Source organism: Eutrigla gurnardus (assembly GCF_963514095.1).
Source record: "Eutrigla gurnardus genome assembly, chromosome: 1".
NCBI classification, from domain to species: domain Eukaryota; kingdom Metazoa; phylum Chordata; class Actinopteri; order Perciformes; family Triglidae; genus Eutrigla; species Eutrigla gurnardus.
Genome location: NC_139915.1, coordinates 29,758,013 through 29,782,610, shown reverse-complemented (window position 1 = coordinate 29,782,610; position 24,598 = coordinate 29,758,013). Strand labels below are relative to the sequence as shown.

At 42.2% G+C, this 24,598-nt stretch overlaps 1 protein-coding gene and 2 long non-coding RNA genes across 5 annotated transcripts in view; 1 reads left to right on the top strand and 2 right to left on the bottom strand.

Annotated features, from left to right (window-relative positions):
• The window catches only part of LOC311031050, a 544,877-nt gene that overhangs the window by 514,762 nt on the left and 5,517 nt on the right, over nt 1-24,598 (bottom strand). The window lies entirely within an intron of this gene.
• LOC311018132 (uncharacterized protein) lies at nt 5,156-24,491 on the bottom strand. 3 transcript variants are annotated; one of them, XM_084016945.1, is made up of 5 exons: nt 24,338-24,491; nt 13,661-13,799; nt 13,038-13,105; nt 12,829-12,958; nt 5,156-7,137 (listed from the first exon to the last, which is right to left on the bottom strand). In XM_084016945.1, exon 5 carries the CDS (start codon nt 7,121-7,123, stop codon nt 5,711-5,713), a length of 1,413 nt encoding a protein of 470 aa, XP_083873071.1. In that variant the 5' UTR covers nt 7,124-7,137; nt 12,829-12,958; nt 13,038-13,105; nt 13,661-13,799; nt 24,338-24,491; the 3' UTR covers nt 5,156-5,710. The 3 variants fall into 3 exon arrangements, with proteins under 3 accessions (XP_083873071.1, XP_083873070.1, XP_083873072.1); XM_084016944.1 differs by lacking the exon at nt 24,338-24,491 and having other exon boundaries at nt 13,661-14,301; XM_084016946.1 differs by lacking the exons at nt 13,038-13,105; nt 24,338-24,491 and having other exon boundaries at nt 13,661-14,301.
• On the top strand, nt 11,190-12,531 carry LOC311031584. The gene is made up of 3 exons (XR_014599095.1): nt 11,190-11,779; nt 12,216-12,311; nt 12,436-12,531. It is a non-coding gene; the product is annotated as an uncharacterized lncRNA (long non-coding RNA).

The following is a 24,598-nucleotide window of genomic DNA, read 5'->3' as shown; positions in this document are numbered from 1 at the left end:
GAAGCAATCACCCTACCAAGAGGAGTATCCATAATGAAGTGCAAAGGACATGAGAAAACAGGCACCAGGATCAGTCAAGGAAACGAGGCTGCAGATCAGGCGGCCAAAAAGGCAGGAGGATATCAGCCAAAGCAAATGGTACTCAGGCTGACGCCCCCCCAACCTAAACTCACCGAAGAGGACCTAAAAAAGATACAAGAACAAGCAGGCCCGTACGAATGGTCGACATGGACACAAAATGGGGCCACAAAGAAAGAAGGTCTCTGGAGATCACATGATGGAAGGATAGTGGCACCAGCAAAACTAGTAGCGACCCTACTAAAAGAAGCCCATGGACCAACCCATGAGGGACAAAGACAGACACTGTTGAACATTTCAGCACTCTGGTGGCACCCACACCTAGACAGCATGGCAAAACTATACTGCGAAGAATGCGTCGTCTGTGGAAACCACAACCCAAGAAAACCATTCAAAACGCCCATGGGATCCTACCCCGTACCTCTCGCACCATTTCAAGATATTAGTATAGATTATACAGATATGGGACAGGAGAACGTAGTACAGGGAAAGAGGTACATGTTGGTAATGGTAGACAGATTTTCAAGATGGGTAGAAGCAATCCCCACAAATAGAGAAGACGGGAAGACAGTAATAAAGTGGTTGCAAACAGAGCTAATACCCAGATACGGGGTACCGAAACGTATCAGATCAGACAACAGGAACATTTTAACAATCAGATGCTGAGTGAAGTGGAGGCATTCCTGGGGATTGCACACAGTTTTGGTTCGGTCTACCATCCACAGTCCCAGGGACTGGTGGAACGCGCGAATCAAACGTTGAAGGCTAAAATAGCCAAGGTATGTGCGGGTAGTAAGATGACATGGTTGGAGGCCCTCCCTTTGGCTCTCATGGCCATGAGAACCTCAAAAGGGGGAGGCACGCACCTGTCGCCCCATGAGTTGTTGACGGGAAGGCCAATGCCTGGCCCGCCACGTGATGGAGGACATATACCTCCTTTAGATGTGTGTCAGATAGAGAAATCCGACTACATGAGAGAACTAATATCTCTTGTCTCAGCCCTCTCAATACAGGTGCAGAAGGCACAGGAGAAGGATCCCGAAGAGCAGGGGACGATAGTCAAAGTAGGAGACTGGGTCAGGGTCAAGGTTCACAAAAGAAAGTGGACAGACCCCAGGTGGACTGGTCCGTACGAAGTGAAGGAGGTTACTTCACACTCGGTCCAGGTCAAGGGAAAAGCAGGAGCTCCCTGGCACCACCTGACACATTGTGCCCCAGCATCACCACCTACTCGCTCACTCCAGGAAGTGAGAACAGATTTGGCCCAAAATGACGACTCCGAGGAGTTTTAGGAGACTCTTCGGAGATCCGTCTGTTGCACCGGAGGAAAGACGGAGGTGGAGATATGCAGACTATCTCCCAAGGGGGAAAACGATGTGCACCGTGATCATGGGTGTAACCGGGGTGGCGGTAATACTCCTTCTACTAGGACTCGAACTAATAAACAAAGAGCGAGACAATTCCACCAACATTTACCTAACCCGTCCCAAAAGGGAACAAACGAAAACTTTCCAGATCCCCGAAGTCGCGTGCGGTGCTAAAATAGTTTTAAATTATACTGCCGGGGATACCACAATGTTCACATTCGACCTGTGCTCCGTGATAGACTGCGGGGAATCCCAAGCAAGTTGGCAGGGCTACGATGTCTATCTGTGTCATAGTCCACGAATAGTGGAGAGCTGCGAGGCCACTGGGAATGCTTACCAACGTGGGTTTGGGTTCTCGGTGGATTCACAGCCATTTTGTCCCGAGTGGTATCTAGTAACAAAGTTCACTGGGACTTGGTCCGGTTTTACCCGATTCCCACACAGCGAGTTTTGGGACCACATTTCGTTCCAAAGAGATTTCAGTCCAACCGGCAATCCGCTCACTCTCTCTATCAATAACATTAAGGCAAGCTACACGGGAAAAAATCGCATATGGATCGCATTAGGAGTAGACGTCACCGGAAAAGACCAGATACGAGGAATACAAGTAAACATATACCCGCCCAAATACGCCCCCACTAGTAAAGGTAGTGCAACGAATACGACCACAGCTAATTCCACTGCCCTAAAGCCGCCCACTACCAATCCGATAGTGATGACCCAGGATTACACAGAATTAACTCCTTTAGACGTCGTAAAGATGGCTACAGGCTTCGGAGAAAGTAACATTTGGTTGAGGTGGATTACGGATAATGCTAAGCGCCAGAACATGACGGGATGTGTAGCATGCGCGGCTGCGCGTCCTGCCATGTTCGTCGAACCTGCCCCCTTATATCCAGACAAAGACAAAGTAGGTTATGAATGTATGATGAACTTGACCAGAAAAGCCACACCCTCAGGATGTCAATCCCTGGCATCAGTCTTCCCACCCATTGATAATAAAACTAGGGCCGGCTATTTTACCGCCATAAAAGGAAAAGATCCCAGGTATCAGTGTTTCAACTTCACCAGCAGCAAACCAAAAGTTAATGTGGGAAACATACCCTCAGATTGGTGTAATAGGACAACATCTGGGGATGTGATAGGACCATGGGCCCGAGCGGGACTGTTTTACTATTGTGGAGGGTTGCGTCTCTATTCTCGAGTAGAGGCCGACACCACCATAGGCACCTGCGCCATGGTCAGACTAGGGATGCCCCTTACGTTAATAGGCAGTCGAGTGATAAAAAAACCCTCAGGACCTAACGCCCTCGTCCGGCGAAGAAGAAGACATATACTTGCTAAAAGGGACACAAGCTTGCAAGACCCATTTGGAGGGACCACATACGTGGACGCTATAGGTATCCCTCGAGGCGTGCCAGACGAGTATAAATTGGCCAATCAAGTAGGGGCAGGGTTTGAATCGATCTTTCTCTGGATACTCCCCAATAAAAACGTAGACCGCATTAACTATATCCACTATAATCTTTTGCGCCTCGCTAATGCCACTAGGGATGCAGTAGAGGGGCTGGCGGAGCAGCTCGCACCCACATCGATCATCACTATGCAAAATAGAATGGCGCTAGACATGCTCCTAGCTGAAAAAGGGGGTGTCTGTGCCATGTTCGGAAAACTTTGCTGTACCATAATCCCCAATAACACGGCCCCAGATGGCTCAGTCACTCGAGCATTAGAAAACCTAAGAGCACTCTCCAAAGAAATGCACGAAGCATCAGGGGTCGATGACCCGTTCACCAAATGGATGGAAGTAGTGTTTGGAAAATGGAAAGCGGTAATAATATCTTTAGCAGCCTCAATAGCCATCTTCCTGGCCATACTAGTCACCTGTGGGTGCTGCTGCATTCCATGTCTGAGAACCATGGTTTCCAGGTTAGTGCAAACTGCACTGACTAAAGAAAAAGACCCACCAAAATATATGATGCCCCTACTAGCTAATGAGGAACTTGAGGATGGGAGCCTGGACATGGAAGACGAGGAAGGAAAAGAGTACCTTTAAACAAAATGTTCACACCTAGTTGGTGTGAAAAGGGGGATTTGTGGAGAAAAATGTAAATACATGAGCTAATCACACATGTTTTAAATTACTACACACACATACACACACACAGGCACAGGCGAGAGAGCAGCAAGGGCAGGGGTCAAACAACATACCAAGGATACATTCCTTAGCGGAAGCCGCACAGGGGAGGAGTATATGATATATGTGCATCTCGACAACATACACACACATACATAGATGACAGCACCCAGAGGGATGGATCGTATGAGCCAGTGTGGGTGGAGATACCCAGCGCTCCAACCAGGCCGCGGCATGCTAAAATTACGCTCCGCCTGCATCTATAGAATGAGCCAATCAGACTCATGCGGAGTCTCAATGAAATAAGCTGCGCATTCTGTTGTAAGCGCCTTTTGAGTGAATTCAACCCTATGTTGAGTTGACTACTAGGTCCGTGCACGTATAACTGCCGGAATATGTTTTCCTGATATTTGTGCTAATAAAGCGCTGTTATTGATATAACCCATAGACTCTCCTCGTATATTCAAGCTTACTGTTTTTTTTCACAACATATTACTTAAAGAGACAGTGTGTGGGAATTACTCCCATCTAGTGGTGGAATTCTATTTTGCATTCAGACAAATGACAGACAAAAGAAGCTGGAAAACCCAGAGTTAAGCCTGAAGTTCCCTCGCTAAGCCCGAATCCTGCTTCCTAGTCCAGCCTCTGTTCAGTCAGCAGTCACTCCGATCGGAAACCGATGTCTTTTTGACAGTTATTCCATGTTCTTATCCATGTATTTTGCCTTATTTTTCTGAAACCGCATTAAAGTACCACAGGTAGGCTACATATCAGCCTGCTGTTATTATTTTAACTTTGTGACCATTATTATTTTCAAAGGTGTTTTCAATGAAGTCAGTCAGAAGGGCAACATATAAACTCATACATGTGTGGCCACTCCTTTATTGCGCTCATATAGTTCATAGCAGCACATTACAGACAGGACACTTCCTGTTCATGCCATCTCAAAATAAGAGTCCCGGATATTCCAGTATAATGTGCTCTAAAGCACACACAAGTAAGTTTCATTCACCCAGACCATCTAGTACAGGCCGCTCAATAAAGTAGGTTACACACACAAATACACCAAAAAACCAAAACCAAGTCACTGCTTGAATGGTACAATAATGACGGTTTCGGTTAAGATCCGTGGTCAGTAAATGTAGACTTTTAGGCTTTGCATTCAGTCGGTCCGCCATAATTGTCTGCCACGCTCTTTTCAGCCGTATTTCCTTTTTTGCATGTAATATGCTTTATTTCCTCATACATGTCCATCAGACGCTGCAGCTGACTTGGTGAAAAGTACGCGGCTGCACGTCTGCATCAGTAAATCTGTGATCGACACCGTGGTCTACTGAAGAAAGCCGTGAACGTGCATTTATACGAATGATTCACATATGGCTTGACGAAAATACCAAAATATCAAGTATGACGTACAGCGGTGCTAATGCAGCAAGGAAATCACTTGATTGGTCTGCTTCATCAACAACAGTGTTGCAATGGTGACTGACTGGTGGGCTGCAGATTGTAGAAACAGTTCGAGTCTGTTAAAAGAATTTTCCCGTAAACGAATAAATTCACCCAAGGAGGAGATCGGAGACATAAGTAAAGTTGACGTCTGACTTTAATCATGTACAAGAGGAGCAGTTACAATGCAACAACGTGTGAGGATGCTACAGAGGAAGTGCTCAAATCACTGTTGTGATTTGAGTCCTTTAAAGGCACAGGAGATAAAGCGTCACTGACAGTTAAACTTCATGTAGAACAAGACATCATGACTACCAGGCCTCTGATAACATTTAGGTCAGCCATGGGGATACTAAAGTAATAAACAGTTCAACACATAAAGCTGTAACCTGAACTAAGAAAACTTTAAGACATGAGGTTATACAAAATTCTTATAACAGAGTCGAGAGAGAGATGGATTTCATTTCATGTGGTGATTAACAAAATAATCGTTGAGTTGAGAAGTTTGACTTATCTGCAATTAGGCACATTGACCAGACACGGTCCAGCCAGATATGAGGTTTCACCGAGTCTTGTTTACAAACTGAGCAGCTGAAACATCTCTCCTGTGTGAAATCTCATGTCTCTTTACATTTTGAAGATATTTGAATTGTTTCTTACAAACTGAGCAGCTGAAAGGTTTCTATCCTGTATGAGTTCTCATGTGTGTCTTTAAGCTTACGCTGTGCGTGAAAGATTTCTTACAAACTGAGCAGCTGAAAGGTTTCTCTCCTGTATGAATTCTCATGTGTGTCTTTAAGCTTGCTCTGCGCGTGAAAGATTTCTTACAAACTGAACAGCTGAAAGGTTTTTCTCCTGTATGAGTTCTCATGTGTGTGTGTAAATGTCCACTTATCTTGAAAGTTTTCTGACAAACTGAGCAGCTGAAAGGTTTCTCTCCTGTATGTGTTCTCATGTGTTTCTTTAAGCTTCTTGCCTGCGGGAAAGTTTTCTGACAAACTGAGCAGCTGAAAGGTTTCTCTCCTGTATGTGTTCTCATGTGTTTCTTTAAGCTTCCTTTCCGCGTGAAAGTTTTCTGACAAACTGAGCAGCTGAAAGGTTTCTCTCCTGTATGAGTTATCATGTGTGCGTTTAAATGTCCACTTGCTGTGAAAGTTTTCTGACAAACTGAGCAGCTGAAAGGTTTCTCTCCTGTATGAGTTCTCATGTGTGCGTGTAAATTTCCACTTACTGTGAAAGTTTTCTTACAAACTGAGCAGCTGAAAGGTTTCTCTCCTGTATGAGTTCTCATGTGTGTCTTTAAGCTTTCTCTGCGCGTGAAAGATTTCTTACAAACTGAGCAGCTGAAAGGTTTCTCTCCTGTATGTGTTCTCATGTGTTTCTTTAAACTTCCACCTCCTGTCAAGGTTTTCTGACAAACTGAACAGCTGAAAAGTTTCTCTCCTGTATGAGTTCTCATGTGTGCCTTTAAACTTCTACTTTCTGTAAAAGTTTTCTGACAAACTGAGCAGCTAAAAGGTTTCTCTCCTGTGTGAGTTCTCATGTGTATCTTCATATTTTTTCTATGGTCAAATGTTTTCCCACATGCGGAGCAATTGAAAGGTTTCTCACCAGTACTACATCTAGAATCACTGTCAGTGACTTCATCATCGGTCCAAGCCTTTAAACCTGACTGAGGTTCTCTGGTCTCCTGCCAATCATCACTGTCATCAGTCTCAGATGAGTCTTCAGTCATGTCATCAATGTCAGAAGAGTCTTCAGTCATGTCATCAGTATCTGGTTGTGATTCCAGTCCTCCACAGTCCTCTTCACCAGCTTCTGTTTTCATCTGTTCAGTTGAGCTGCTGGCTGCAGCTGAAGCCAACCCTGAGAACTGAGGCTTCTCTTCATCATCTTCATCTTCTTCACTCTTCACAGGGACAAGAGTGACTGGGAACTTGATATCAGCCTCCTCCAGCCCTTGAAGCTGCTCTCCCTCCTGACTGATCCGGACTTCCTCCTGGTCCTCTTTGATGTGTGGGGGCTCTGGATCCTCCTGGTCCAGACTGGAACCCCAGTCCTGCTGCTCAAAGGGAACCTCTTCTTTACACGCCATCAGCTGCTGGACGTCTGCAGGAAAACAGTAACATCACACGGAGATATGTTAGTAAAACAGCTGAACACTTAGTCACAAGACAAAAAAAATAAATAAATGTTAGAACCCCACATTTTTAATAACAATAAATGTTATTTTCTAAATCAGTTTTACATAATGGGTCATTCCGTGTCATTTCATCAAATGCCTCCCACCTGACCATCTCAGAATGTCCTGAAAAAATTTGAGTACAAAGACACACTTGTTAATAGGACAAATCCAAAATATTACGTCTTTACTGTCAAAAGTTTTCTCATGAAACGTCATTGAATAAAGGGTAGTTTAGACTGTTTTTGGCATCATACTCTGAAAAGCCATTTTTAAACGTCAATATCTGGAAAAGTATATCACCTGTGACCTTCAAAATTTCTACAGTGTATATCTGTTACTAATAGCCTCCAGACATGGAATATCAGGGGTGTAGCTCAATGATAACTTAGTATGGTAGGTACTTAAAACGTGGCTTGTTGAAATAAAGTAGTACATTTGAAGAGTGGCTGAGTTCCCATTTTTGCAGATAAAAGACTTCTATCACTTCTGCCTCTATATCTGGTGTTAGCTTAAACATTCTACAAAATATGGTCTCTCTTAGATGATTAGTTTCACAGATATTAAGGCTCAAAAGTTATTATAATTTTTATTTTTTTTAGAATTTATTTATTTAAAACAGGGACAATGCACACAAAAAAACATTAATCTTGTAAAACAAGAAGAGATGTTTTGAGCCAGGTTATAGCAACAATTGCTAATTTCCGCCTGTAGTCCCTGGGCAGGTAATATTTAAAAAATTGACAGAATGCACTAATAAAAGCAGGGAAACAAGAGCGCCAAATCATAAAGTGCACAATAGAGACCAACAGCACATACACTCTCTCTCTCACTCTCATCACACATTCACACACATACAATACACAGATAACAATCATCCTCATCCTCAACCACACTCATAGCCAGACACATACACACACTCACATAATACTCAACAATGTGTGCAAACTTGCTTACTTAGTAACCAGCGCTTTGACAAGCATGAGAATGTGTGAGGATTTGTACATAGAATAAGTTCTGTGGGAAGGACATTCCACTGACTCATGGCCACACATGAAAAAGAAGAGCTGCCAAACTGAGTTCTACGTTGAGGAATACTGCACTCACCCCTCGTAACAGATCTAGTTAGACGTACTGTGTTTTCAGAGCAGAGTGTCACAAACTTTTTCAGAGGGGGGGCATAAGCATTATGAATAATTTTGTGAAGTAGACAAACATTTGAGTGTATAATCAAGTTTTCAAAGCTCAAAATATCATATTTGGCAAGTACATGGCAATGATGGTAATGCCGTGTTTTTTTGGCATGGGTCTTAAGACTACTTTTGTACAATAACTCTAGTGGTTTTGTAACTGTTTTACATGCCTGAGACCAGGATGTGACACAGTACAAAAAATGGGGCTTAATCATTGCATTTAAATATGTACTTGATGCCTCAAGGGTGAGAGAATTTCTTATGTATCTGAAATTAGCTAAATTATATTTCAACGTGTTACTCAGCTTTTTGACATGCCCTTTAAAACTAAGTGTTGAATCCAACGTTACCCCCAGGTATTTAAATTGTTCTACGTGTTTTATTTTTTGCCCATTTACTACAATATCAGGGTAACTTTTAAGTTTACACCTACCGTAGATGACCATTTAGTAGCCCGGGCGTTTAATATGCTAAATGAGGTCGGACCCCCGGCGGCTATTAGAGCACAGGCGCGTATTTGCAACAGGCTACAATTTATTTTTGCAATGAGCAGCACCAGACCATCATGCAAAGAACAAGGAGCTCACCATAGCACCACTGGAACAAAACTACTTTTTCCCCCGACGCATCTTTATTGACATCAGACAATAAATACAAAGACAGTTTGTCTGTGTTACCGCGACACAGGGAGCTGATCAGAGCAGTGTTATGAATGATAACGGAAGGGGGGGTCGATCGCGGTAATTTCAACACTGTACATTAGCGCATTTATCTATATCCCTATATCCCTCAGTCTAGCGTGCCTGTGTTTGTGTGTCTGTGTGTGTGTGTGTGTGTGTGTGTGCGCGCGCCTGCATGCGAGAGAGAGAGAGAGCGCGAGAGGAGGGGCTGACTGACAGAAGAGGTGAGAGCCGGTGAAGTGCTGTTAAAAAAAAACTTTTGTTTTCTGTGCAAGACTATGGTAAACACTTAATCGCCCGGGCGTTTAATTGAACCGGCGTTTATTATGCCAAATGAGGTCGGACCCCCGGCGGCTATTAGAGCACAGGCGCGTATTTGCACGCGGGCGATTATTTGGTCATCTACGGTATTTGTAAAGAACATGGTCACAGTTTTTTCCACATTTAACGTGAGGCATGAGTTGTATAACCAATCACTAACCTTGTTCATTGCCTTTGTTAATTTCACAGCCACCTCTGTTACATTTTTCCCATGAGTATACAATACAGTGTCATCGGCATACATTATAGTAAAATGGAAGTAAACACATCTTTGCCCAACTTCAGAGCCATATTAAAAAAAACTGACAAGTATCAGGTCCAAACTTACTTTTTTTGAAAGATCATATTCTCGTTAAAATCATATAAAAAAATCAGGAGGGTGTTTTTCCTCATTTTGTCGCAGTGATTTTTTAAAATCCTGATATTGGTGGGGGTTTTGTGGCTGGTTTTGGTACTGCATGTCCTAAAAGCCTACCAGTAAACATCACAGCAGGGCAAATTAATTGTGTTTTTACCATTTACCAAAGACTTACATGTGACTAAATGCTACTGATAAATTTAGCCATACGAAAACATTTAAATGTAGCACAGTTGTAGTTACAGAGGCAATACGTCCTTGAATGTGAGTTAGTTAAACATGCTGAAAGCAGCTTTTAATGTCTTAAACCATGAACAAACATAGCATAATATTGAAGACTGTACATTTTGTCATACTTTAAGTATATAAATTACACAACCAAATCAAATAATAATCTTAATTTGAGCATAAAGATTTTACATTACAGTAGAAAAGTCTCCAAAGTTTGATATTGAATAACAGTTTGTCTGCTCACTATGAGGGATCACACATTTTTCATCTTTTAGATCCAATTCCTTCGTCACATTCATTAATTTGGCAGTCACTTTACAAATTGTCTAATGTACATCTCTGCTCTGTTGTGTTCATCTTTTTTGATGGCATACATGCGCCCAGTTTCTGTAGAGGGAACGTCAAATCTTGCAATGCTATGCTGCAGTGGGACATTACACACGTCTTCTCTCCTTGGCCAGTAGAAACTCTTGGCAGGGTCATGTGGGTGCATGAACTGAACCAATACATCTTCAACTTGATCTGAAACATCTCTGATACTTCCTATCCACCATTTCTGATCATACACTCAACTCACATATTGTCTCATAGTGAGCATAGAGACAAACTGTTATCAATATCAAACTTTGGAGACCTTTCTACTGTAATGTAAAATCTTTATGCTCAAATTAAGACTATTTGATTTGGTTGTGTAATTTATATACTTAAAGTATGACAAAATGTACAGTCTTCAATATTATGCTGTTTGTTCATGGTTTAAGACATTAAAAGCTGCTTTCAGCATGTTAAACTCACATTCAAGGACTTATTGCCTCTGTAACTACAACTGTGCTACACTTTAATGTTTTCGTAAGGCTAAATTTATCAGTAGCATTTAGTCACATGTAAGTCTTTTGTAAATGGTAAAAAAAAACAATTGAATTGCCCTCCTGTGATGTTTACTGGTAGGCTGTTAGGACATGCAGTACCAAAAACAGCCACCAAAATCCCACCAATATCAGGATTTTAAAAAATCACTGCGACAAAATGAGGCAAAACACCCTCCCGATTTTTAATATGATTTTAACAAGAATATGATCTTTCAAAAAAAGTAAGTTTGGATCTGATACTTGTTGTTAGTTTTTTTTAATATGGCTCTGAATTTGGGCAAAGATGTGTTTACTTCCATTTTGTGCCTTAATATCTGTGAAACTAATCATCTAAGAGAGACCATATTTTGTAGAATGTTTAAAGGGGCCCTATTATGAAAAATCGACTTTTCCATGTTTTTCAACCCTAAAATGGGTCCCTGTCGTGTCAATAAGTCCCCACAGTATCAGAAAAGACCACCATCTCCCTGTTTCACTTTCTCAGTTTGAAACAAATCCTCCCGATAAACGAACGGTTTGCAGAATGTCCACTAAATGACGTCAGCACCAAATTTTCCTGTGCCTTATATGGGTCATCTCGGCTCATTAGAATCGCTCCACCTGTGTGGTCCCGCCCACATAATCCCCATACCTGTTGGCTGTCAGTGTGATGTACATACAAACCAGTGGACCAAAATGCCAAAATCAACGGAAAGCGAGTTGGCAGTCCAATTGCTGATATTTACTGGCATCGTCGGAGCATCTACGATGGAAATGTGCGCACACGCGTCCGTAAATGTGTGTTTGTGTGTGCGACGCACTTCACCGACAGGAGCTTTGACAACATGGGTCGCTACAGCTCAGGATATACCTCTAACCTGGGGCTAAAGTTTGGATCAGTACCGACAGTCCTAGAGCCAACCACAGACACTGAAGCGGTAAGTTTCTAAATATTATGTAATATGCCGTGTTACAGTTTACCGTTGCTTTCTTAACATTGGTGTGTTAGCATTGGCGTGTTGCGCTAAAGTTAGCATTGGCGTGTTGCGTTAAAAGCTTCCATTGTATTGATATTGAGGACCGTTAACGTTACGTAGTACTGCGGGGGCCAAACCTGTAAAATAACGCTAGACATCAGTTTGCTTGGGAACGTTTTGTAGCTTGAATGCGGCAGCGAGAGCAGCTGATCTGTTTGTTTATACTCGCCGATGCAAAGACGACGTCCCCAAACGTTTGTTTTTGCACCGCTAACGAAGGGATTTTACGAGCTTTTGGTGCGTCACCACATCAGTTATAGTGAAATAGTAACGCGTTCCACATTTCAGATGTAGCTGTAAACTCTGACTATCTGTCTGACTGTCTGTCTGCTTACAGAGCAGCAGCTCACATCAGCGTCCCACACCGACCCACCACAGCTACTGTTGGCAGTCACCTGTCTAGGAGGACTACAGGCTCCTTACCCAAGTAAAGGTGTGTATCCTGACATGTAGCCTACTTTAGATCAGGTTTAACAGCAACTACTAGTAGTTGTGCAGATGTGTCTTTCTATTATGTGATATCATGGGTTTCATTCGTCCATACAACTCTGTTACAGCTACTGTGTCCTGCAAGGACTTTGGTGTTGGCACAGCCATGGTTCCAGACCTGTTTCACAACCACTCCAATAAGGAGACCATCACAGAGAGCTCGCTGAGACCCGGTAGAGGAGGAGGATACTTTGGAGGGCAGCTCTTCCCTGACTTCAGAAGAGCTTGATATGACCCTGCAGAGTCGGCCACAAACAGTTTGCGTTTGTGTTCTGAGATAACTGTGAACTTCAACTGCTGATTAATTTGACAATAAAGTCTTTACAGTAATTGTAAAATGTGTCATGGTTAATATTACTGAAGTAATGGTCAGGAAGACTGCATAATATGTTGCATAGAGGGATTTATTTTTTATAAAACACAACTGATAAACAAACAACTGACTGCTGTATTCCTCTTACGTGTAAAGCACCATAACTAGCTGTATATTTCATGCGTTTTGGAGAGAGAACATTCAGACAGACGGTTCCAACCAGGATGTCCCACCATGCAAGCCTCTTCCTCCTCCAGCTGCTGCATCCGTCTTCTTACCTAGTGTGAATCATGATAATCGTCATGTTATGTGAATAATAATCTCAACAGACAACTTGGTGTAACAAAGTAACATTACCCGTGGTGTCTCCATGCAGCAGACATGTTCGGTGTCTGAAGGCTGTTGCACGATTCCCACATGGTCACCTAGATGAATATAGTACAGAATTTGAGCATTTCAACAACAAATCTTGTTAATATGGTAACCTGACGGACTTTGCTGACAAGCTGAGGTGTAAACCTCATGTTTGAATTTTGTAACAGTAAGTTTGGCACGTAATGTTGAGATGGAGCAAATCACGTTTATAAAACACAGCACACAGCCTATAATTCACAATTCAGCACATAATTCTGGAGGACGACATACTGACCAAACCCTGTTCCTTGTATATCTTTATGTGTAGAGGATCAAGTTTTTAATCCCATTAATGTGATGTAAACAAACATGCCCGCATACAGGACGCTGTTTTCATCGGGTTTTCAACCGTTTAAATATAATGTTACGTCCCCATTTGGAAAACATGCAACTGTGAACTGTCAACAACACGGCATTACTAACGATATTAATTGTGGCCAAAATAGCTCACAGATACATTACTTATAGAGCGAAGAACGCAGCATTAGCGTCATTGTGCTTAGCGCTAGCTACGCTAACACACATCGAGTTACCGTCCAAAACGTTACACAGACATGTTAACTAACCATTCAGAAACGTCCTGCTGCATCCGCGGCGTAGAACTTCAACAGGAGCTGGTCCTGGTTCTGGGTCGGAGTCCGGTTCGAAGCGGTACGGCTGGACCGCTGTTTGCTTGTAGCGTAGAACCATAACCATGGCAACAAGCTGGACGCGGACAGCACGGGGCGGAGAGACACAACCACTTCCTCAGTAGGGGCGGGGTCGGGGGTCATCTCATTTAGCATAAGGCTACACCCCGACAGAATCACCCGTTTGAAAAAGTGGGGTAAAAAAGCTGAAAATGAGGAGTGTGATCCACTCCGAAATACATGTTCCGATTGTTTTTTCCAGTTGAGGAATTCAAAGACCAGGTTTGGAGACATCAATAACTTATATTAACTTGTGGAAAAATAGCATAATAGGGCCCCTTTAAGCCTTTGCTCTGCGTGAAAGTTTTCTTACAAACTAAACAGCTGAATGGTTTTTCTCCTGTATGAATTCTCATGTGTGTGTTTAAACTTCCAATTACTGTCAATGTTTTCTGACAAACTGAACAGCTGAAAGGTTTCTCTCCTGTATGAGTTCTCATGTGTGTCTTTAAGCTTCCTCCCTGCATGAAAGTTTTCTTACAAACTGAAGAGCTAAAAGGTTTTTCTCCTGTGTGAGTTCTCATGTGTATCTTCATATTTTTCTATGGTCAAATGTTTTCCCACATACGGAGCATCTGAAAGGTTTCTCACCAGTACGACATCTAGAATCACTGTCAGGGACTTCATCTTCAGTCTTGTCATCAGTATCTGGTTGTGGTTTCGGTCCTCCACAGTCTTCTTCACCAGCTTCTGTTTTCATCTGTTCAGTTGAGCTGCTGGCTGCAGCTGAAGCCAGCCCTGAGAACTGAGGCTTCTCTTCATCATCTTCATCTTCTTCACTCTTCACAGGGACAAGAGTGACTGGGAACTTGATATCAGCCTCCTCCAGCCCTTGAAGCTGCTCTCCCTCCTGACTGATCCGGACTTCCTCCTGTTCCTCTTTGATGTGTGGGGGCTCTGGATCCTCCTGGTCCAGACTGGAGCCCCAGTCCTGCTGCTCAAAGGGAACCTCTTCTTTACACGCCATCAGCTGCTGGACGTCTGCAGGAAAACAGTAACATCACACAGAGATGTTAGTTAAACAGCTGAGCACTTAGTCACAGGTAAAAAAAAACAAAATAAATGTTAGAACCCCAAATTTTGAATTACAATAAATGTTATTTTCTAAATCAGTTTTACATAATGTTAGATTTGGCAAATGTTTCTGCTAGAGACTGGACAAACAATTACAGTTATTATATTATTATTACAATTATTATTGCTCACAACAACTCAATATATGAGAAATTGGGGAAAAACTAAATGGATTTCAAAGGCGCTACTAGTTTCCCAATGCATGATGGGAAGTTTACCAGTCACTTTCAATCCAAAGGACACAGATGTTCGTTCCATTGACCGCAGAACCGCTTCCCATCCTCCATAAGAGACCCAAGACCCTGTCGTTCAGAGTTCACCTAGACTCTGCTGAGCCTCCTCCCTCTACTACCTCTCTCCCTCCCAAAAAAACTCACAAATCTGTATCTTAGCACGTATCCCTGTTGTTTACTAGCTACGGGTTAACTTAGCCAGCGGGCGGATTGAAATCCTCACTTTGCTGATAGAGATGTACTGTTGCACTCTTCACACAAATGTAATTATTCTAATTCGCTTTGGATAAAAGCGTCTGCTACTTAGCTAAATGTAAATGCATTGAGATTCGCCTCTTGGTGTCTATATACTCTTTGGTTCCGGTGAAGAAGGCTGGAGAGGAGCAGCAGGGCAAGATGGCGGACGAGCCGGCGGAGACGGAACAAAGGAACGAGGAAAGAAGACAGCAGGAGGGAAACCTGGCTGCCTGTAACATACAACAGCTGTCCTTTATCACCCAGAAGCCCGGCGACCGAACCCGGGTTCGTCGGCCACGGCTTAAAAAACAGCGTAGCGGGTTACGGTGAGGTGGTCTCAACCACATGGAACGGGACTCGGCGGTCCGGTCAACGTCACACACCGAGAGGGATTCATTAAACACGCACGGCAGCTGTCCGGTCTCTGCCCAGACAAACACTCTTACTTGAGATCGCTTCACGGCGCGAGTCCGGTCGGTGAAAGTCCGTTAAGGCGTCCGGCGGGTATGTTATAGTGATGGGCAAATCATACCGAGGCTTTGGAGCTTGTGTCGCTCTTCCTGAAGCTGTGTCGGAGCTTGTATCAAACACCGGCGTCACGTGACCGAAGCACGAAAGTGCTTCATTGCTTCGAAATGTTTCGAAGCGTTTCATTGGCTCACAGTGTGTGTCAGTGCGTGTCATTGGCTCGTAGTGTTCATGCGTCGTGAGCCAGAAGAGGAGGAGACTGAAGCCTGCCACAGTGGAAAAAATTCTATTTCTGAATAAAAACCTGTGAAGACCAAAAACCTGTCGGTTCTGTGCCTAAACATTCCTCCTCGACCATACAACTTCTCCTATGACAAACTATTATCTGGACTCCGGTGTAAAACACTTCATACAAAAACGATCTTTCTGAGTTCACATACCATGATCAAATAAATAAATGATTTATTTGATCAAATGATTGGCTGTAAAGGAGGGAGACATCTGATTGGCTACAGACAACCTCCTCTTAGAAAAAACGCATTTGTGGATCAGAGTCACGTCAGGGGAGTCTCAAAAGTTTCACACACAAATGCAGGGAGGTTTACAAATTAAAAGCACTTTGTAAATACAGGTCCAACAGTTCATGTATGAATGTAACAAGCCCCAAATGTGTATTTGATGAAGATTGCAAATACTTTAACATTCATGTATTTGTGATTTTTTTTTAGATTTGTGTGTGCATTGGAAATATGTTTATGAATCTTGTTTTTTATATGTGAATATTTTTTACTTACATATGCAATGAAACATATTTGTGTGTGCATTGAAAATGTATTTGTGTTTTGAGTCACATGTATATACAAATCCCCAAATACATATGTAAATCTTTTTTGTGCATTTATGAATTTCTGTATGCATTTATGAATTATGAGACTGTTCTAGCTCCATACCCTCCCTACTTCAAGATAAACAGCGCGCAGGAGGATAACCCGGAGGTCATAGCAAATAGTTTCAACCAATTCTTTGTAAACATCGGGCCGGAGTTAGCGAATAACATCCCTGAATCATCCTTGCCTTGGAGTCATTTTGATAAGGATGGAGACAGAAATCCCAGCTCAATGTTTCTCACACCAATGAAGGACACAGAGATTAGACACCTGGTCAACTTATGCGTTGCCAAAACCTCTACTGACGCCGACGACCTGGACATGAGATTAATCAGGAAAGTATTAGATGGAATCATTTCACCCCTGACACACATTTTCAATCTGTCATTTCAAACCGGGACGTTTCCTAACAAAATGAAAGTTGCCAAGGTTGTGCCACTGTTTAAGAATGGTGACACACACGAGTTTACAAATTACAGACCAATTTCAATACTGCCACAATTGTCAAAAATCCTAGAGAAGCTATTCAACAATAGGCTCGATAACTTCATCAACAAACATAAACTGTTATATGACAGCCAATACGGCTTCAGAAGGAACCATTCGACTGCTCAAGCTTTAGCAGAGTCTGTGGAAATCATCACCGACGCTATTGACCAAAAACAATATTCCATAGGAATTTTCATAGACCTGAAAAAAGCATTTGACACTGTTAATCATGATATTTTAATGGCTAAACTGGAGAGATATGGCCTTAGAGGTGTAACATTGCAATGGGTCAAGAGTTATCTACACAAGAGATCCCAATATGTTAAAATAGGGGATAACACATCGACAAACTTGGACATAATCTGTGGGGTCCCACAGGGGTCAGTTCTGGGTCCAAAGCTGTTTATCTTATACATAAATGATATATGTAAAGTGTCAGATACTCTGAAATTAATATTCGCGGATGACACAAATATTTTCTGCTCGGGGAGTGACTTGAACCAACTTGTGGAAACAGTAAATCAGGAAATGGCCAAACTTCAAGTGTGGTTTAATATAAATAAATTATCACTAAATCTTGGTAAAACTAAATACATGCTATACGGTAAGAGAGGCTGCAACAACAGTCCCAACATTCACGTAAACGGAGTTAATATTGAGAGGGTCCGTGAGAATAAGGTTCTGGGAGTGATTATCGATGACATGTTAAGTTGGAAGCCACACATAGCACAATTAAAAAGGAAGTTGGCCAGGAGTGTGTCCATACTTTGGAAAGTACAAAAAAATCCTAAAATCAAAAAGCACTTCATCTGTTATACTGCGCACTAGTCTCTCCGCACCTGCAATACTGTGCAGAGGTGTGGGGACACACATATAAAGGCTCCACACAGCCCTTGTTAATTCTCCAAAAAAGAGCCTTGAGAATCTTACACTACGCCAACTACAGGGCACACACAAATCAGCTATTTATCGAATCGAAAATACTCAAACTATATGATTTAATAAACTATCGCACAGTACAAATGATGTACCAAGCATCAAACAAAACTCTCCCCCAGAACCTACAAAAATTCTTCATACACAGACAGAGACACAATCTTAGAGGGGACATGATTTTCAGGCAAAGGAAGGTACGAACTACGTTAAAATCCTTTTCCTTATCGGTCACAGGGGTTAGACAATGGAATGTGTTAGAAGAAGTCAAAAAAACAGCAACACTAAGTGGCTTTAAGAAGAAGTATGTATATTCAACCGTTGACCGGTACAGATTATTGCATGAGAGTTGATAAATGTCTGAGACACGAATCAGCAGACATGGTGTTGTGACGGGATGGGAGCATAACAAATGAACATTCTGTACCCAAACAATAAGGACTTTTATTTTTATTTTTATTTTTTTCATTTTTTATTTTATTTTTTTTATTTTTTTATTTTATTTTCTCTGTCGATTGGACCCCCTTCGGACCTTGTTACATGATGAGACTGCTGCTCAGTCGTGATGAATAAATATGGACACGTGTGCAGACACACACGTAATCTGTATGCACTGGACTTCAGCTCTCTGTACCACCTACTGCTGTAACATGTTATGTCAAATGTCACAAGAAAAAGGAAAAGTTATGTCAAGTGAAAAATGCAATGATAAGAAAAGATTATGATGACGATTCTATCCGGTGTGGGGGCGGGACTAGATAAGCCTTGGCTTCTCCCGCTTTCCCTTTCGGCCATGTGTATTTTACTATGTGAACAATGATGTATGATGATGATTTAACTGACATGCCCGAAATAAACAAATAAATAAATAAATAAAGCATACTGGTGCTGTTTTCATTGCTCCTAGACAAATTCTTAGTGCTCGAGCTTGAATCACATCTAGCTGTAAGAGGACTGATTTAGCTGCTGATCCATATCCCACGCTACCATACTCTATTCTAGATCGTATTAGTGCAATGTATTTATATTTTAGTGGCGTAAAGTCAGCCCCCCATTCTAACCCGGCCAAACACCTCATAACATTCAATACTCCCTTACTTTTTTGAACTATTCCCTTCACATGTTCTCTCCACGTTAATCCAGAGTCAAAGCTTAATCCCAAGAATCGTTTACTCTTTCTAAGTTCCTTCCATATAAGTTTAACTTTTTATTTTCACTGATTTTCTTTTTTGAGAAGAACATTACTTTACTTTTTTCCACTGAAAATTTGAAACCCCATTCTGCTCCCCATTTTTCCACTTGATCTATCCCTTGCTGTAATTTCATGACTATGTGATCTATGTTGCCTCCCCTCTTCCATACTGCCCCATCATCTGCAAACAGAGATCTTCCCATTCCTGTTGGTATGTTGTCGAAAATATCATTTATCATTATTGTAAATAGTGTAGGACTGATAACACTCCCCTACGGCGTACCATTCTCTACAATATAACTTTCTGAGATTTCTGACCCAATTTTAACCTGGATGACCCTTTCCCTTAGAAAATCCATGACCCAGTTAAATAACTTTCCCTCAATTCCCATGTGATGCATCTTAATCAGCAAACCTTCTCTCCACAACATGTCGTATGCTTTTTCGACATCAAAGAACACTGCGGCCACCGTTTCTTTATTTACCTGTGCTTTCCTAATGTCGGCTTCTAAACATAACATCGGATCCATTGTGCTCCTACCTCTTCTAAATCCACTTTGATACCTAGTCACCAGTCCCCTCTTTTCAATATAATACATGAGCCTCTCATTAATCATTCTCTCTATTATTTTTCCTATACGTAAGAGCTATGGGTCTGTAGTTTGTTGGCTTGCTATGATCTTTCCCAGGCTTCCTGATTGGGATGATTATCGCCTCTTTCCAGCTTTGTGGGACTTGTATAACATATTCTATCTTTACCTGGTGCACTCCTTCTTGTTTTGGCTATTGCTCTTTTCATATTTCCGATGGTAAATGGGACATCTAACTCATTTCCTCTACTATCCTTTCTTTTTAACACCTCCCTGTTGTCATTCCTAGTTTTCTCCCTACCATTTCTTCCCTCCTCCGTTAAATTATTTGAGCTGTGCACCGCAATGAAGTTTTAACCATTAACTCAGCCTTCTCTTTATTGGTTACAGCGACCTCATTTCCAGAACTCAGGACTGGATAATTCCAGTCCTTCCTATCTCCACCCATTTTTTTCAACATCCCCCAGACTTCACCTATCTTAGTAGTGCTCCCGATCGATCCACAGAACTCCCTCCAATACGACCTCTTTGCTTGTCTTATTGTTTTCCTTACCATTGCTTGCGCTTGCTTATATTGGATAAGATGTTGAAAGTTATGATATCTTTTAACTAACTTAAATTTTAACTAACTTGTTTCTGCTTTTAACTGCTTGTTTGCATTTTTCATCCCACCATGGTACTAACTTATTCTTCTTTCTGCATGTACTTTTAGGTATGGAGACAGGGCTGGACTGGCCATCGGGCATACCGGCCCGAAGGGCCGATGGTGATTTTGGGCCGAGCCTTTTTTTTAATTTTTTTTTTACTAATGGTATTAATGTTATTTGGTATTAGTCATGATACATATTCAGTGTTTCCCACACATTGAATGGACTTAACTAGCGGCTCTAATAATAGGCCTAAACAGGAGGGCAGCAGCGCTTATTATAAGGGGAAATCCTCGCGGCTGGTTTGGTTCATCAACGTTCTGTTTACCCCCGTCGCCATGGCAAGGCGTCCCCCCCGCCGACCCCCCTTAGCTGCGCGAGTTTGACAGTGCGTGCGCGTATGTCAAAACCAAAACACCAAGGAAGGCTGAGGAATAGTCACCCACTTATATTAATAATAATAATAGTCATAATAAACCGGCCCGCAAGAGCAAATCCGGGCCGTGCGGACCCAGTGACTAACTAATAACCTGCCATAAGGTGAAATAAAGAGTCGGTAAAGTTGAAAATATATTCACAGATTCGGGATCAATACATCTGAAGTGAAACGTTTTCAAACACAAATGATGCCTCTTTCCCACCGTAATATCAAAGACTACGAGCTACAAGCACCAAAACACAGATTTTTTACAAAAATCAGCTGTCCTCTGAGCTGAACGGAGAACATTGATCTCTATGCGCAGTGACAGCCGGGCGAGTGCGCAGGGACCGTCTGCAAATTACAAGACAAAAGCAAGATGCTGCAAACAAAAACCATTAACGCTACTGTTATACAATATTGTTTTCCTCTTGTGCGCCACTTGCTGAAGTGCTGTTGTTTTTTGTTGTTGATCAAAATATTCTCCAGGGGCATTCAAATAAATAAATCGTTGATATTGGACTTATTTTCTTTCAAGCGTACATTTTTATCTGTCCCTCAACACAGGCTATGACTACTACTACTATCTGCTACTACAACCAACCTGGACATAATTTGGCCCTCAGTGAAAACTAATTGGGGAACCCTGGAAGGCTCAGCACTGTGTTTTAGTAATTTTTCTTTTCATCTTTTCTTGAATGCTTAAACTCCTCAACCCCATTTAGTATGTCAACATTTTGTATTAGTACCAGCAGTTGGTCAGTAATTGATGTCATATTTTGGTTCTCAAAATTCACCAAATTGATGCATTAAAATTAAATCTATTAAAAATGTTCTCCCGGGGGGGCATGCCCCCGGACCCCCCTACAAGATCACAAGCCCCCCACGATAGAATCCTGTGGGAAACACTGCTATTGGTACACAAAACTGGTAGATCGGCCCCTTAGTCATGATTGATTCTGGGCTGGACCAATTACAGCCGAGGGGCGATGCCCGACAGTGTACAAGCATTGTCACAAAAAAAATTGTTTTCATTCATAGGCTTCATTGTCTTTCCATCGATACCTGGTGGGCCGGTCTCGGCTAAAAAAATGCCCGGGCCGATTTTTGGTCCCAGTCCAGCCCTGTATGGAGCTGGTTGCTGCTGCTATGATCCCCTGCTTTATTTCCCTCTCCATCATTTCCACCTCAAAGTTAACACTAATCTGAGATTTTTATCACATTCCTTCATGAATTCTACCCAATTAGCTTTTTCTAAGATCCATCTTCCTCCTACTCTCTCCGTGGCCTGTACTGTCCCTAAATTTATTTTATTATATATAGGATAATGGTCACTTCCTATAGTCCCTTTTTGACACACATTCCATTCACATAATGGCGCTAATGTATTGGTCACTAACGTCAAATCTAAAGCCGACTCCTTCCCAGTATTTACGTCTATCCTTGTCCCTCTCCCATCATTCACACAAACCAGATTCTTTCCATCTAACAATTCCTCCACTGTCTCCCCATCGTTCTTCTCACTCCCCCATAATGTATTATGAGCATTAAAATCTCCACACCACACTGTGTTTCCATTGATCTTGCCTTCCATTTCTTCCAGTTTCTTAATGTCCAACTGTCTGCATGGGTTGTAAAAATTTAGTATCACCAGCTTCCTCTTTCCTATCCATACTTCTATTATAATACTCTCCATCTCAGCTCCAATATCAATAATCCTGTAGGGAATGCCCTCTTTTACAAATGTGACACATCCGCCTCCTGTCCCTTCTCCCCTGTCTCTTCTGACTGCCACGTAATCTTTAATAATGAACTCTAAGTTCGGTTTTAACCAGGATTCCTGGATGCATATTATGTCTGGTTTTTCCTGTTGACTATAGATGAACTGTTTAAACTACTGACCATTCGCAATTAGGCTGCTTGCATTCCACTGAAAGATTATCATTATTATTAATATTACCCAATACATGATGGTTCTTGAGTGGCCTGAACACTCAACTCATCTCTTACCTCTTCCCATCTTATCCCCTTCATATCCAGATGATGTACTGCCGCTTTCACTATTATTTGTATTCTTTCTGTTTTAGATTTAACATCTGCGGTCGCATTTATGACTCCTGCTATGAATGTCACCAATCTCTTTTTCTCCTCCAACATTTTCTTTTCAACTTCTTGTACAACACTTGTTTCTCTCTCTTCTGTTGCATGCCACTGATATTCCCTTGTCCCGCTCTCTTAGCAGCTTCAGCATACGACACTTTTTCATTCACTTTTATCTGTTGCACTGTTATTTCTCTCTTCATAGCCTCACAGCCCAAGTATGCTACGCTATGCTCTCCTCCACAGTTACAGCATTTTGGCCTCACCCCCGTTCCACATTTCCCATATTCATGGTCTCCTCCACACCTTGCACACCTTCTTTTGCCTTTGCACCGGTTAGCTATATGTCCATACTCCTGACAATTGAAGCACCTCATTGGTTTTGGGACGAATTCTCTCACATTGTATTTTACAAATCCAAAATAGAGTTCCCTTGGGATAGTTTTTGTATCAAACTCTACCACTACTGTTTCTGATTCTTTTTTTCTCAGGTCCTCTTGTCATTCTTTTAACATCTTTAACTGTGGTATTTCTCATTTTTAGATTTCCCCCTAGATCTTTAATGCTGATACCAAGGGGAACCCCTGATATCACTCCCTTACATCCATTATTTCTCTGTTCCCCAACTTTCACTGTTTTTGTAACCTTTATTTTTCCTACACTCACCATTTTCCAAGCTTTTTCTACTTGTGTTTCTGTGTTACACCCAATAAGCAGGTTCCCATCTCCTAGCACTTTAGCTTACTTAACTTCTCCTACTTGTGCTCTGATTATTTTTGTGATTTTTAGTGGGTCCATTTTCTTTACCCCCCCTTCTCCCTCAAATCTCACCACTACATTAAGGGCTCCCTTCTTCCCACTCCTTACCTCATCTCCCTGCCCCTCACTCTCTGTGCCTTCCAAACTATCTTTATCTTCCTTCTTTCTCTTTTTCCCACTTGCCCTTCTACACCTTCCTCCTCTCCCTACTTGCTCCCATTCACTACCCCCTTTATCAATCTCATAATCCTCTTCACTCATTTCCATACTGTTGTAACTATCTCCGTCCCTTCCCTCCATTTTACACCCACTTACAGAAAGCAGCGCCTATACAGGCCGTCGGTCGATACCCCCACAATCTACTCTCTGGAAGTTACCTACCTACTTTCAGCACTCCAATGACAATGTCCCGCACTCTTGTCAATTCAATTTTCACTCTTAGTTTTTAAGTTTAACCGCTCTTCCACAAATCACTCTCTCGTCTCTCCCCGTGCACTTCCGCCTACTCCGCTTGCCGATTTCTCAACCAGAGCTGCGTTTCAATAACAGTTTGAGTCGCCCTCGCTCACTTGCCCTCAGCCCTTGCTATGACGTCACACGGAGGCCACTTGGAGGGTGGAGGGAAAGTGGGCGGAGGGGGAGTGAAAGAGGTAAATGGAACACACCTGCCCTCGTTCACTAACAGCCCAGACAATCATGGATCAACCACACTTTGTTGGAGTAGCGCTATACTGCCTATTCCAAATAACACAAAATAAGCGGAGCCCTCAAGGGTCGATCTCACGGAG

Coding starts and splice junctions, on each gene's coding strand:
- LOC311018132 (XM_084016945.1), bottom strand. CDS start 7,123: ATGGCGTGTAAAGAAGAGGTTCCCTTTGAGCAGCAGGACTGGGGTTCC.